Source organism: Aptenodytes forsteri, unplaced genomic scaffold (genome assembly GCF_000699145.1).
Source record: "Aptenodytes forsteri isolate BGI_AS27 unplaced genomic scaffold, ASM69914v1 Scaffold340, whole genome shotgun sequence".
NCBI classification, from domain to species: domain Eukaryota; kingdom Metazoa; phylum Chordata; class Aves; order Sphenisciformes; family Spheniscidae; genus Aptenodytes; species Aptenodytes forsteri.
In genome coordinates, this window is record NW_008795441.1 from 732,320 (window position 1) to 744,992 (window position 12,673).

Genomic DNA, 12,673 nt, shown 5'->3' on the forward strand with positions numbered 1-12,673 from the left:
CCCCGCCGTGCGTGACTCACGGGAGCCGGGAGTGGGCTGCTCAGCCCAGGCTTTCCCACGCCGAGTTGCGAAACCTGTCGCTATCGAAGGGAAGGGTTTGGGGTAAAATTAGTAAGTTTAATTTCAATAAGTTCGGGGCGCGCGGTTGCTTAGCAGCTCCCGGCGTGAGATGGAGCAGATGTTTGAAGCTGTCGTGGGTGCTAGAACTGCTCCCCGCCTTCCCGAAATGAAACAAGTCGGTGTTTGCATAGGTGAGGCGGTCCGGCGGTGCAGGAAGCTGCAGGTCTCGGAACTGACGGAAAGGATGGGTTACGCCTCCGTGCTTAGTTAATTTCTCTTCTGGAGGAAATCGCTGTGCTTTCCTATATGGAAGAACGTAGTTCATGGCCGTCCCCTGCTCCGGGTGCTTCATGTATCGTTACCAGCTTAATTTTCCTAACGTGCGATACGTCATCTAAACGTGTACGGCTGCTCAATCCACTTCCAGTCATGAATATTAGTTAGGATTTTATTGCTTTGCCCTGAACGCAATTATTTCTGAGACGTCTTTTTTTTATTTCGAAGAAAACGTTAGTTGTTACATTCAAGCTATGAGCATACCTTTGCAGGTTTAGCGTGTTAAAATTTCTGTGCCGTTCGCATGCTGGGTTCAGCTGGCCTGCGCTGCAGCAACAGCAGAGGAAGTTTGAGAGTTTTAGGTGCTTGCTTGATCGCTCTGAATTCTGAACTCAGGTTTCTGTCAGGAGTGATCCTGCCTAATAGATCTGAGCTAAAGGATGTGTGTTGCCAATTGTTTCGCTCATATGGGAGACTTGTATTCCAGAAGTAGTAAGGGCTACTTGGGTATACCAAGTGCAATGTGGATTTTAATTAAGGTGGTGTTTCTGGGGAAAAAAACCTAAATGTTTGAAGTATTCAGAAGTCAGTGTTGATGCAAAGCAATGTCAGTAGTTGATGTGCACGTGTGTGTTTCTGCAAATCTTCACTGACATAAATAAAGCATTCTAACTAAATTATTGTGAATTCCTATCTTTCCGAAATAGAATTGAGGTTCCTTTTAGTTTGCAGTTTTGTACGTTGGAAAATTGCTTCAACTTAGTAATTGTAACAATATAATCACACTTTTAACACAAAACAGAAATTCCCTGTTTATGGGGAAAAGCATCAAACTGGGGCAGTCATTTGTGTGTGCGCCTGTTATGCTTTGAGAGAAATATACCAGGTGAAAAACAGGCTAGGGGAATTTCGCCTGAGCATCGCCGTGCTTTGGGGGGAGAAGGCAGGAAACAAGACAGGAAAAATTAAACCTCGTCTTGACATGCAGCTATGCCTTAGCCATTGTGAGTGCGGACTCTGTTTTCATTAACAGTGTTCTGATTTGGGGACACTTACTCATGTTAAGCGGTCCACTGCCTACAGAGACGTTTCTGCTGGCATGTGTAGATAGCAGAGTCCTGAGCACGTTTGCCCATATGGTGGTAGCTTCTGCTGTTACTCCTGTTAGTGAAGTGGTGCGAGTGGATAGGCTCTCAGTAGGGGAGCATCAGTACTAGAGGTGACACCGGTTTTTCCTGCAAATGCCATGACCTGAGTCCAAAATTGCGTATGTCTTACATACAGAGAGAAAGGAGGCATGACCACGTGGCTTGATTGCTGTGTGACGTATAGTTTTGCAAATCTGGAGATGTCCCAGACACAACTCTGTGTATTCATACAGTGATTTGTGATTCAAATAGTTGTTTTCTTAAGCTGCAGTCTATACTGCTTGACAGTGGTAACTGGCTAGCTCTGATGGTGAGCCCCAGAAGTCTCGGAATTGGTTACTGTATCTTCTTGTGGATCTCTTCAGCTCAGCTGCAGCATAGCTGGCTGCTTGGAACACTTTATTTTTTTTTTATTTTGGGGTTTTTTTTCACTTTTTCCCCTCTCTGAGAACAGTCGATTCCAAAACTGCTGTTTAAGATTCTCATGGCTTCCTCCATTGAAGATGATATCGAAACTCAAGTTACTAGAGAGAACCACACAATATGTGGTATTGCGGTTAAAGGAAATGGTTAAGGCTTTTTTTAATAGCAGGAAGTGAGAGGTGAAGTATTTGTAGCTGCCTCACAGATTGCTGTAGATGCTGTCTAGGGAGTAGAGATTTTAAAGGATTAAGAATTTTCTTGACTGTTAGAAACGAAGCAGGAAAATTTTACTTCCCAAGGAATTACAGAAGTTGTTAAATACCAAGTTTCTAACTGCTTTTATACTTCATCTTTCTGTATAAATTTCAGTTTTGATGTCATTGTGCTTATAGCTGTTAATTGTTCATAATTTCCTGTTTACTGACCTTCTGTGCTGTTGTCTTCTGAAATAGTTTAAAGTTTGTTGATTTTAAGATAGAGTATCTGAATGTATGGGGTTTTTTGCCTCTGAGAGTGACATGGAAAATACGAAAAGTGGATTTACTAAGGTAATAGTGGATGATGAGGCAAAACTCACACTTGATCTGTATGGAGGTGGATTTTTTGTTGCTGTTATTATTTTGAAGGATGACCCTTTACTTGCTACTTTCAGCTGTCTTTTGTACTGGGACCAGTATTAGTCCGGAACTTGGGAATCTTACTGTTGCGGTTTCTCTCCTGGTTTGTTCCTTCTACTTTTTAAGAATTTATCCTCAATTATCCAGGCTGACAATTGTATTACTGTTTTCCATGTAACTCTCTTGTCATTACTTGTCTACAACTAAACTTCTATAAATCAAAGACAGCAGGCGCTTTTTCATGCCATCCTGGCTCAGGTGAAGCTTGGATTTTGTGGTTACCTTTTAGAGCAGACCGAGGCTGTGTTGATAAGCTTTGTGTAATGCTACCAGTACTGTCAAATAAGTGTATTGTTCAAGAGTGGTGGCAGAGAAATAATCGTGTTTTCTGTGGGCCTGTCTTTTGTTTGTTTATAAAGTCCTTGGATACCAGGAAGTATTTACAATAAGAGATTTCATCTTAAAATATCTGAAGTATAGATTTAGCCAGAGCAAATCAAGAGAGTGTGATTTTGATGAATGTCGAAGCAGTGCTACTGTCAACAGAACTGCTAGGGATAAAAGTTAAGGTTTTGAATTATTTAGAGTATATGTTATTCAAATGTTGAGTCTGTTATTTAGCATTGATTGCTTTGCTAGCAATATTCTGTTGTTCTGCATGGTACAGGTTTACCTTTGTGTGCAAAATTTTTTCTTAAAATGTCATTACAAAACAAATTCTTTTGACTTTCACAGCTCCGATGATTACATAGTATCTGAAAAATGAGAATCTTAAACCAATTCTTAGATATGAACTGCATAACCAAACTGAAGTCATAGATAAGGAGCAGAATAAATATTTGCAGGGGCTTTAGCTGACTTTATCTTTACCATTCTAAACTAAAAATGTGGTCCCAATCCTATTGTGAGCACCACATAGCTTAGTATGAAGCCAGATTTAAAATCATTTAGCAGGTAATTATTTGCCAGTTAGTTCTTTAAAGATGCAATAGTGGGAATATTAGATTTCTACCTGTATTGAGGATGTTACTTGTTAGCCATTATAAAGACTGAGTACTTCTTGTTTTCCCTATTTATTTTCTCTTCTGCAGCAGTTAAAGTAATACTCTTTTCAAAAGAGCAAGAGAAGGCATATGCTGTGAGGGAAAGAGGACGACTACATCAGGTCTCCTGTGGTAAAACGATGACAAGTTGATCAGATCAGCCAAGGCTGAATAGAGGTCAAATCTTACTTCACCAGTCTTTTACGCTGCTTGTGAGATCGGGGTGAAGAAAACCATCCCAAAAGCTCCGAAACTGGACTGGAGAGGACTTGACAAAGTCTAACCATTGGAGGGCCCAGTTGTAAAAGCCAGTTGATTGATTGATTAATAGAACCAGTCGATAAAGTGTACTGTTTTGCTCAGGCACTAGAGTGGTCCTTCAGGAAAAAGGAGGAGAGGTTTTAGGTGACTGGCAGAACGTGGAGAAATTTCCAATCTGCAGAGCTCTGAAGTTTGGAAGGGTGTAGAATTAGATCACCCTTTTGATACTAAGCTCTGTGCTGGCGTGCAGAGCTTTGAGCTGAGAGGAAAAGCTTGCAAATAATCTAGTTTTGAATTGTAAGGTTGGTATTGGAAAGAACAGATAATGTCTTCAGGTCATCAGGAAGCGTCATCAGGGTGGGGCAGTATTGCTTCCAGTGCTTGACAGATGTCAGCAGTTCTTTAAAGGTTAAGATGACAGTGTATGTTTGTCTGTTTGTGTCTGTGATCTTGGAGGAGTGGCTCAGAATACTGTCCCGCTGATAAGAGGAGGAAGCTCCAGACAAACTCACGGTCAGTGCTGGCAATAAAAAAAAAAAAAAAAAATTCCTTTGCGCAGGAAGCAAACACAAACTGATGAGACCATGTCACATTATTTTTTTTTAACTCAGAAAAGCAACTAATTTTGTAAAGAAACAATAAGACTTTCTAACAGTATCAAAATGTCCCATGATATCCTCTAAAATACACAGAGAGAAAGCCAGGTGGATTTATCCTTTTGCATCAAGTGTAGATGCCCAGAATTATCTTGCATTGTTTCTTTGTTTACAAATACGAATTACAAGGCCGCCCCCAATTACTCTTCATTTGCCCTGCCACGCGTTGACACAAAAACAAATCCAGTTTTAGTTGCAAGAGATTTTTAAGATTGTGTGCAGAGGAGATAGAGCTAAAAAGTCTTAACAGTTCCCATTTTAGATTCAGAATAAACAGGGCATTCCCATTGCCTTGCTTTCTTTTATTAAGATGTTACTTTGTAAGTTACATTTAGGGAAGGTTTTGTGGCACTGAAACTTCTCTTCATTTTTTTTTTCTTTGTGTTTCACCTGCCCCATATTTGATTAATAGAACCAAGTGCTTACTTAAACAGGTGCTACAAACACAAGAGGACAATGTGAATTTATCACTGTACAGATAGTGTCAAACCAAGCATATTTCTTTCATTGGCAAGGTGACAGGTCACTCTAGTATGGATAACTTAGTAGAAATTTAACACGTTGACCTTAGCAAGGCTGCTGACGTTACCTCATCCGATTGTTCTCATGAACAATCTAAGGAAATACAGTCTGGATGAAATTGTAACGATGAAAGAGGATGGATAACCATATTAGGGAACGGTTACAAAGATCTCATTGTCAGACTGCGGTTCAGCAGGGTCTTGTTGGGGTGTGTCTTACCTCTGGTTCCAGTCACTCTTTGTATTAACAACCTAGATGATGACTACAGTGTACTTAATAAATTTGTAGGTAGGAAACTGGGAGAAGCTACAGAAATAATGAAGAACCTAATTGGGATTCAGTTTGAGCTTAACAAATTGTAGGTGTGGTCTAACAAACTTGGAGGTGGCTAAGCAAGTATGATTGTAAGCTATTTTATGCTTAGTGAAATTTAAAATACAAAATTAAAAGTAACGAGATAGCAAGTCTGCAGAAAATAGCCAGGAGAGGTTAGGGACATGCCAGGGCAAATGTGAGCCAACTAATTTTGCTGCAAAAAATCAGGGACGACATGAGGTTTTATAAATGTGTGAGCAAGATAGTCTGAAGACAAAGGAAGTAATCCTTTTGCTCTACACGGCATGCATTGAGAGTCATCCGAAATGTATCTGATTTGACACACTTTTCAAGAAAGATGTTGACAAAATGGAGAAAGTCCAGAGCAGAGTAAGATGACCAGTCGTGCAGAAAACTTCACCCATTAAGAAAATGCAAAGATTTTTTTAAAGTAAATTAATAAGTGATACAAGTTTTTAAGTATTTAGGACTGCTGTAGAGAGAAGGGGAATAGTTTGTGCAATTCAGTACGGCCACAGAGATCAAGAAGTGATGGATTAAATTGTAGTGAGAAAAGTTCAGTTCAGATCTTAGAACTTGAAAGTTCTAATGAAAAAGGTCATTAAATATTGGAAAAGACTGTGAGAGTGTTTTTAAATGTAGCCTGTTGGAGACCTGTAAGTAAAGATTTGGCAGACATCTCCCAGGAGCAACATAGATCCAGTTGATCCTGCTTTGGAACAAGAAATTAGGGTAGGCAATTTCTCGAGGTCCTTTCTAGCCTTTTCTTCTGATTTCACATGAGTTTATGTTTTAATGGGTTGGATCTCTGAGTAGAGACACACTAGGATTTAAAATAAAGTATATACTTTGGGGTTCAAGACACACCAAATAATAATGGTGGGGAAGATGTCTTGCTTAGCTCTAGGAAACATTGGACTGACTTTTAACACCTTTAATTGTAATTTTGAATTAATATGAAAGTGCATTATCTTTCAAACTTTTGAACCTTCGTGCATGAAAGGTGCAATAGCTGTTAAATTTATAATAATTTTGAGCCATATTTTGGATATGTCCAAGGCCTATAGAGACTATCAAAAAATTAGTTAACTAGAGACTTTCTTCTGATTCCAGATCCTGATTGGATCATGGGAACAATACAGTTCTGGTTGAATCTATTAGCATAGTTTATATATAAAAAATACAGGTTTACCTTTTGTACAAGTATCACTTATGTAACTGCAAACATCAGTAATGTTATTTACTTGGTACAAGATTACCCAAGTGATACTGGTGTAGGACAGTTAAATTTTAGCCATCGAAAGTGTTAAACTATACCCTAATAATTTGTCCATGTGTAGCTGACTAATTCTTGCATCTGCTTGCATTGCTGTTGAGAGGGACAAGGCTTCATTTACAAAGCTTATCTGGGACCAGCCTGTTTAATAATAAACTTAGGCTTCCACAAAACCTAAAATACAGCAAAGCAGTTGTGGTAGGCTTCAACAGAGATCTCAAGGCAAACGTAGTGTGAACTGTTTCCTTACGTATTCACCATTCAGAGCAGCTCTTTATTGATTATTCACCTCTCTCTCCTTCTCAGGAGTTTTCTTTTTCAAAATTAGAGATTGTCTCATTATTTTAAATGCATGACAGAAACAAAGAATAAATAATACGTTTTATCCTACAGAAATCTAGAGTTAATGATGAACCTGTCTCTGAATGTTTCTTTGCCATGTATTATTTAGTATAATTTATAGGATGCATAGCCGCAAGCCAGGCATTCAAACTTACAGATACCTTTCAGGGTGAAGTCTTTAATGTCAGCAGCTATTACAAGGGAAGAAGAACGGTTTTACTATGCATGCCTTTCTTGCGTGTCAAGAGAATGTGCTGTAGTAAACTGTAAATGGTACGTACAGGAGTTTTTCCCCATTTTTTTTAGCATGAGAAATCTTAGCGTATTTCCATTTACTAATGAAAGTTACTAGCTCAGGGGTTGGCATATTTTTTGCTGTTATTGAAATTCCATCAATTTGCTCGTTAAATTAACGGAGTTTTTTAGTGCAGATTCATTTGTAAATGAAACTTGAAGGTGAGGTGATTTGTTGACTAAGATTTATTTCAGTATATTTTGTCACAGTCCAGTGGAACTGTGCTCAGCAGTGTTTTATCTCAAGTCCGCAGTAACAGTAAATCAGGATCTCTTGAAATAATAAAAACGTTAAATTGCTGCAAAATATGACTTGTTTTATGATCATCTTCTGATGCAAGAGGTTTGGGGGATGAAAATAGGAAATTATTGATTCAAATGGCCCTGTTTCTCTTTTATTGGAAAACAACCCTGCTAATCATTTGGAACAGGTTGAACTTAGCATCAAAAAGAAGGATATAAAAGGTATTTCTGTAATACAGTAGCATATTTAGGCTTTTTTTTTAATCATCCTACACCATGTAACTCAAGTAATACTTCCCAATGTTCTTACTCAAGGACACGTGGCAGGTTTAGGTAAAAAGCGTGAGTGAAGTTTAGGTTTTCTAAGTGCAACTTTGCATCTTGTGTATACTGTGCCGTGGCACTGGCTTTTGACAATGATTGTACCTGAACATAAACGTCCTTTTATTCGTGTCACATCAGCTGGATATGTGTAGTAATTTTGTTGATGGATGGGTTTTTGTTCTCATCCAACATCCTCTGTCCTCAAGTAGGAAGTAAAATGTTAGGCTTTGATTTTTGCAGTGATAGCTGTAACTGTATTGGGGCAAAAGGTCTTTTTGCTGTATCTCTTAATGTTGGTGTACTCTGGGCCAAAGGCAGTTGTACTGGATTCTGTGTTCTTCTTTAGAGGCTACTTACCTTAAATGTAGACCTTAAGCAGGTTTTTGTTGTTGGATATTTTCTTGTTGGTTGCTTCTGAATGAGTACGGCCTAGAAAGTGAAGCTATGTAGTATTCTTCACTTTCAAAGTGGAAATAGTATAGAAGAACCTAATAGCATCAAGTGAAGAATAGAGTCTGAATTTTGTTTAATAATAATTTAGTTATCTAGATTATTAGGGTAGGTAGGAAAACGCTGCTTTAATTCAAAACATATGTCATAGTGAAGTATCTCTAAAAGGTACATGTAGTCTGATCTGTCTTATCTGAAGTTTGATGGCCTGTGCATATGATAACAAAGATGTATTCTGAGTAATGAATCTCTTAGCTATTGAAATCATGTTGTTTGTTAGAGTTGGATGCACAGAGTCAGATGAGGAAAATATGTTCACTTAGTTGAGAGCTTACCGTGGCAGGGTACCATTCTAAAGCACTGTGGAAAGAAATGCTGTGTAACTTGATAGAAATCCAGTGTCTGAGTCCTTTTTAGTTAATTAAAAAAAAAAAACTTAGATTAGTCTCTAACGGTAGCTTTGCATCATCTTTCAGCATAACTGCTTGACAGCTGTTTAGTAATGTACAAAGGAATTTAGAGATGGCTGCTGGGAGATTCTTTCAGTATAATATTTCCGGGCTGAAGCAGCTGGAATCTCATAGCTTCAGAGCTGTATGCCATGAATGCTGCACTAGTAAGAACACTTTTAATTCCTGAATTTCTTTTTAATGCTAAAAAAACGTAGCCATTCTGTTTTTTTGTTTTAAAGATAAGAAATGAAAAAAGGTTATTGCATCCCACTTAGGGGGGGAAGAAGTGATATCTGAGGCTGATTGAGAAAGGGCTACTGCATTTGGCTAATTCTCAAAATTCTATTTGAATGCTGGAGAGCTGTATATGGCAAAGTGATCTTTGTATGTTGTACCATGATGTTCCTGCCTATTACAGTACTGACAAGAGATTTTGTATTGACCAATACAACTATTAAAAGCAAAAGGTACCTTTCTTAACTATATTCTAAGACCTTTGCCCTCAATGTCTTTGTTCTTTCTACAGTGCAAAGTTGTGGTTATGTGCCTTATCACACTTTCACACTTGTGCGAAAGTGCTAGGATTGGGGTTTGTATTTTCATTCTTTTACGCTTTCTAGAGTAAACCATAGTGAGCTTGAGCTTCATAGGTCTGTTTGCCATTTTAGGAGAGGTTTAGCTTATGCAGACTGTTTTACATGTGATGCTGAATGCAGGTAACAGTATGGATGAAAACTGTATTGATGCAACAACAGCTAGAAATCAAATAATACCAGTTCTTAGAAAGGAGCTGAGCTGCTGTGGAATATGGGAGAGGGAAGAAAAAGGCATTGACCCACTCATTCAGTGGTGTCTGTTGTCTTCTTTCTATTCAGTTCACATAGGTAGGCTTGTACAGTTTTTTAGAAGCTGGAATTTTGAAATGTATGAAGGATACCTTTAACCTTTTATATCTTGCAGCAATTTTCTTTCTTATCTATGGACCAATCTTGTATCGTTTATTAGTAGGAAGAATTACAGTTGCTTTAAGTGTGATGTTGGCAAACAAACAATGGGAAGGAGCAAAGCTCTCTTGCATATTCAGATATGTTGAGGGGATTGCCAGTTAGACTGAGGATAATACTCGTCATCTCTGGGAACTGAGTTCCTGAAGCCATGTGAGGATGTGCATGTTAGTGTTTTCAGACGTCTGTTTCCATGTGAATGATCTGTGTGTAAGGGCTTGGGTAGAACATAATTTAGTAAACATTTTGGAGAGCTGATTTATAGGAGGAAAAACATCTGTTGCTAGGAAAAATAAGGAGTGTATGTGGAAGTAATGTTTCAATTCAGACTGAAAACATTAGGAAGTCAATGGTGGCAGATATCTCCTATATAAAAGCAACCATATCGGATTTTAACAGGCCACAAATATATGTTGTCCATTAAGCTGTTTTCTTAGCTTGTAATCCTTCTTTTAGTAAAGAAAGTTATATAATGTGTGGCAAGGACAGAAAACTGAAATAACCTGACACATATTCTGACAAACACATGGCATCTAGTTGATTAAGACTTCGTAAATTTGAAGCATGCATTGTTTACTTTTTTGACACCTATTTACAGTATAATTTTTACTTTTGGAATTGTGTAAAGACTTTAAAGTGTGTACAGAATAGATCTTCTGTGGCACGTGTGGTTTGCTGCTGTAAGAATATCGAAGCAACTATTTAATAGATAATGTGGATGTTGCTGAATTTATTTTCATTATAAATTCCTCTTGGAGTATCATAGATGACATTTTAATAAAATTTAGTGTTTTTGTGGAAAAATTAGCAAATGTCAGAGTTTTGGTAGTAGAGTGGTATGTTAGCATGCATCATGATGGTCATGTACTGTTGGTAGGAGTTTTAGAAACTTACAATAATGACTCTTTTGTTTTTTTTCTTGGCTACCGTTTCTTTTTCAGGTATGTAAAACTTCACTGAGTTTCTCTCCTTTTTTCCCCCTGTAGTTGCATGTGATGTTTGTTAACTCCTTTTTTTTCTCTCCCTACGTGAACTTAGTTTGGAAATGCTATTAGCAGTTACATGTTTCAGCATATAAGCAGCACTTTGCACAATATTAAAATTCTAATAAGTACATGTAAAGTTGTTTGTGAGTATTAGAATAATCACCAATCCAAAAGAAAGTATGCTGCCTAGAGTGACAGGTGATTGTCATGTTCTCTTGGATGTAGGTAATAGTGTATTAGTTCACTTAAATGTAACATATTTTAGAATTTAAGAATAATTTGTTTATATGTAATTTTTCTCTCTTTTTATTACACTGCTTTCCCAGCAAGGACAAGTTTGGAAGGTTTGCAAAGCTTTTCACCTTCCCTTTGCCCGCTTGCCCGCTTTCAGAATCGGTCTCATACTTCATGACTTCTGTCTCTACAGTCCACAACTCAGTCATAGAAATCAGTGTGGAAAAGTTTTTAAATGAGCTGTCATTCGAGTTCACTATGTTGTGTAGAAACGCCTAGCATGTAATTTAGTTTTGCATGAGACACAAAACTCCTTTGCAAATCCCTGTGAGGACTAAAAAACTAAATGAATATTTGAGAGAAAATACAATTTGAGCACAAATTTTGTCACTTAAATAACGCTGCTTTTAGTACGTTTCTCCAAACTAAACGGTATAGCATGGCTCGCTAGTCAGAGTAGTTGAGAAGTAGTGTGTCTGACAGCATGCACTGTAGCTGGCAAAAGTAGGTGCTTCGTCAGTCGTTTGTCCACAGAAGCTGTTCTGATATGTCTGTGTAAGTTATTTAAGAGACTTAATGCTTAGTTGCGACTTCTGTTCAAATCAAAATGTAATGAAATTTCTTGATTGCTGCTTTTAAAGCACAGCCTATGCTACTGTAGGAGTGAAGAAAATGAGCAAAACTTGAGTTTTTAATCTAATGAAATAGGATACTTAGGCAAGTACCGGTGGTTTTATTGTGGGATGGAAAATTGTCTTGCAGTTAACAATTTAAAGAAAAATTAAATGCAGTTGGTGGTGGGGCTTTTAGTTTTGTTTCACAAAGGATAGTTTAATCATTTACTGTGCCCAGCACTGTCCTCCACAGATGATGACATGATTGAATTTTCTAACAGTTTATTAACTCCAGATGAATACAACACTACCTCAAACCAGGAATAGCATTAAAAGGAAACCATTTTTTTCCTCCTTCTTTTAGGATTGAGTTTTTTCCCCTCACTGCTGTTCTGCACTAACTGCTTTGATACTTCCATGCATCTTTTTCAGTAGAAGAGCATCTCTGTACTGTTTCCCATTGCATATTTCAGCTGTGACAGTCCCTGCACTTTGCCTTTCATTTTATCACCTGCTCACTAAAAACAAACAAACAAAGAAAGAATCTTTCTAGTTTGTCTTCAGATTTGCAACTATGACTTGGCTTTAGATGGATGATTGTGTTTTTACTTCATTTTTTATTGTATTTTTTTTAGGCATGCGGTGACCCCAAAGCCAAACCATCCTATCTTATTGACAAAAACCTGGAATCTGCTGTCAAATTCATAGTCAGGAAGTTTCCAGCAGTAGAAACACGCAACAACAATGTAAGTAACTAAATGGCTATATATAGTATTTTTCTCAATAGCCTTCAGCACTCACTCAAATCTCTAAGGTTTTATGTGTTCTTATAAAGCATCTCATGCTGACAGTTGCAGTTGGAATATAGTTGTTGATTCAAATGTCTGACAGGATACTTCAGAAAGAACTGTCTCTAAAGAGAGAATATTACACTGTAATTCTGGGTTGGTTTTGTTATGGTAGGACACTTTCTGGTTTTCTTTATGCCTGCTCTCTTCTGTTCCATTTCAAAGAATTGTCAATGGGAAGTAATCATCGAAAAAATTATGCCTTACTTTGATAGCAGGAATTCTTGGTGACCAGGCTGATTGCAGAAGATGGAAGTTGCATAA

The 12,673-nt window shown here is 37.7% G+C and overlaps 1 protein-coding gene across 1 annotated transcript in view; it reads left to right on the plus strand.

Moving 5' to 3' along the window:
* The first annotated feature begins 1,472 nt into the window (after window positions 1–1,472).
* Window positions 1,473–12,673, plus strand: part of NCKAP1 (NCK associated protein 1) — a 61,284-nt gene continuing 50,083 nt past the window's right edge. The window contains exons 1-2 of the mRNA XM_009281080.1: window positions 1,473–1,532; window positions 12,197–12,307. Coding sequence (XP_009279355.1) covers window positions 1,473–1,532; window positions 12,197–12,307 — 171 coding nt within the window. The remainder of the gene's footprint in view (window positions 1,533–12,196; window positions 12,308–12,673) is intronic.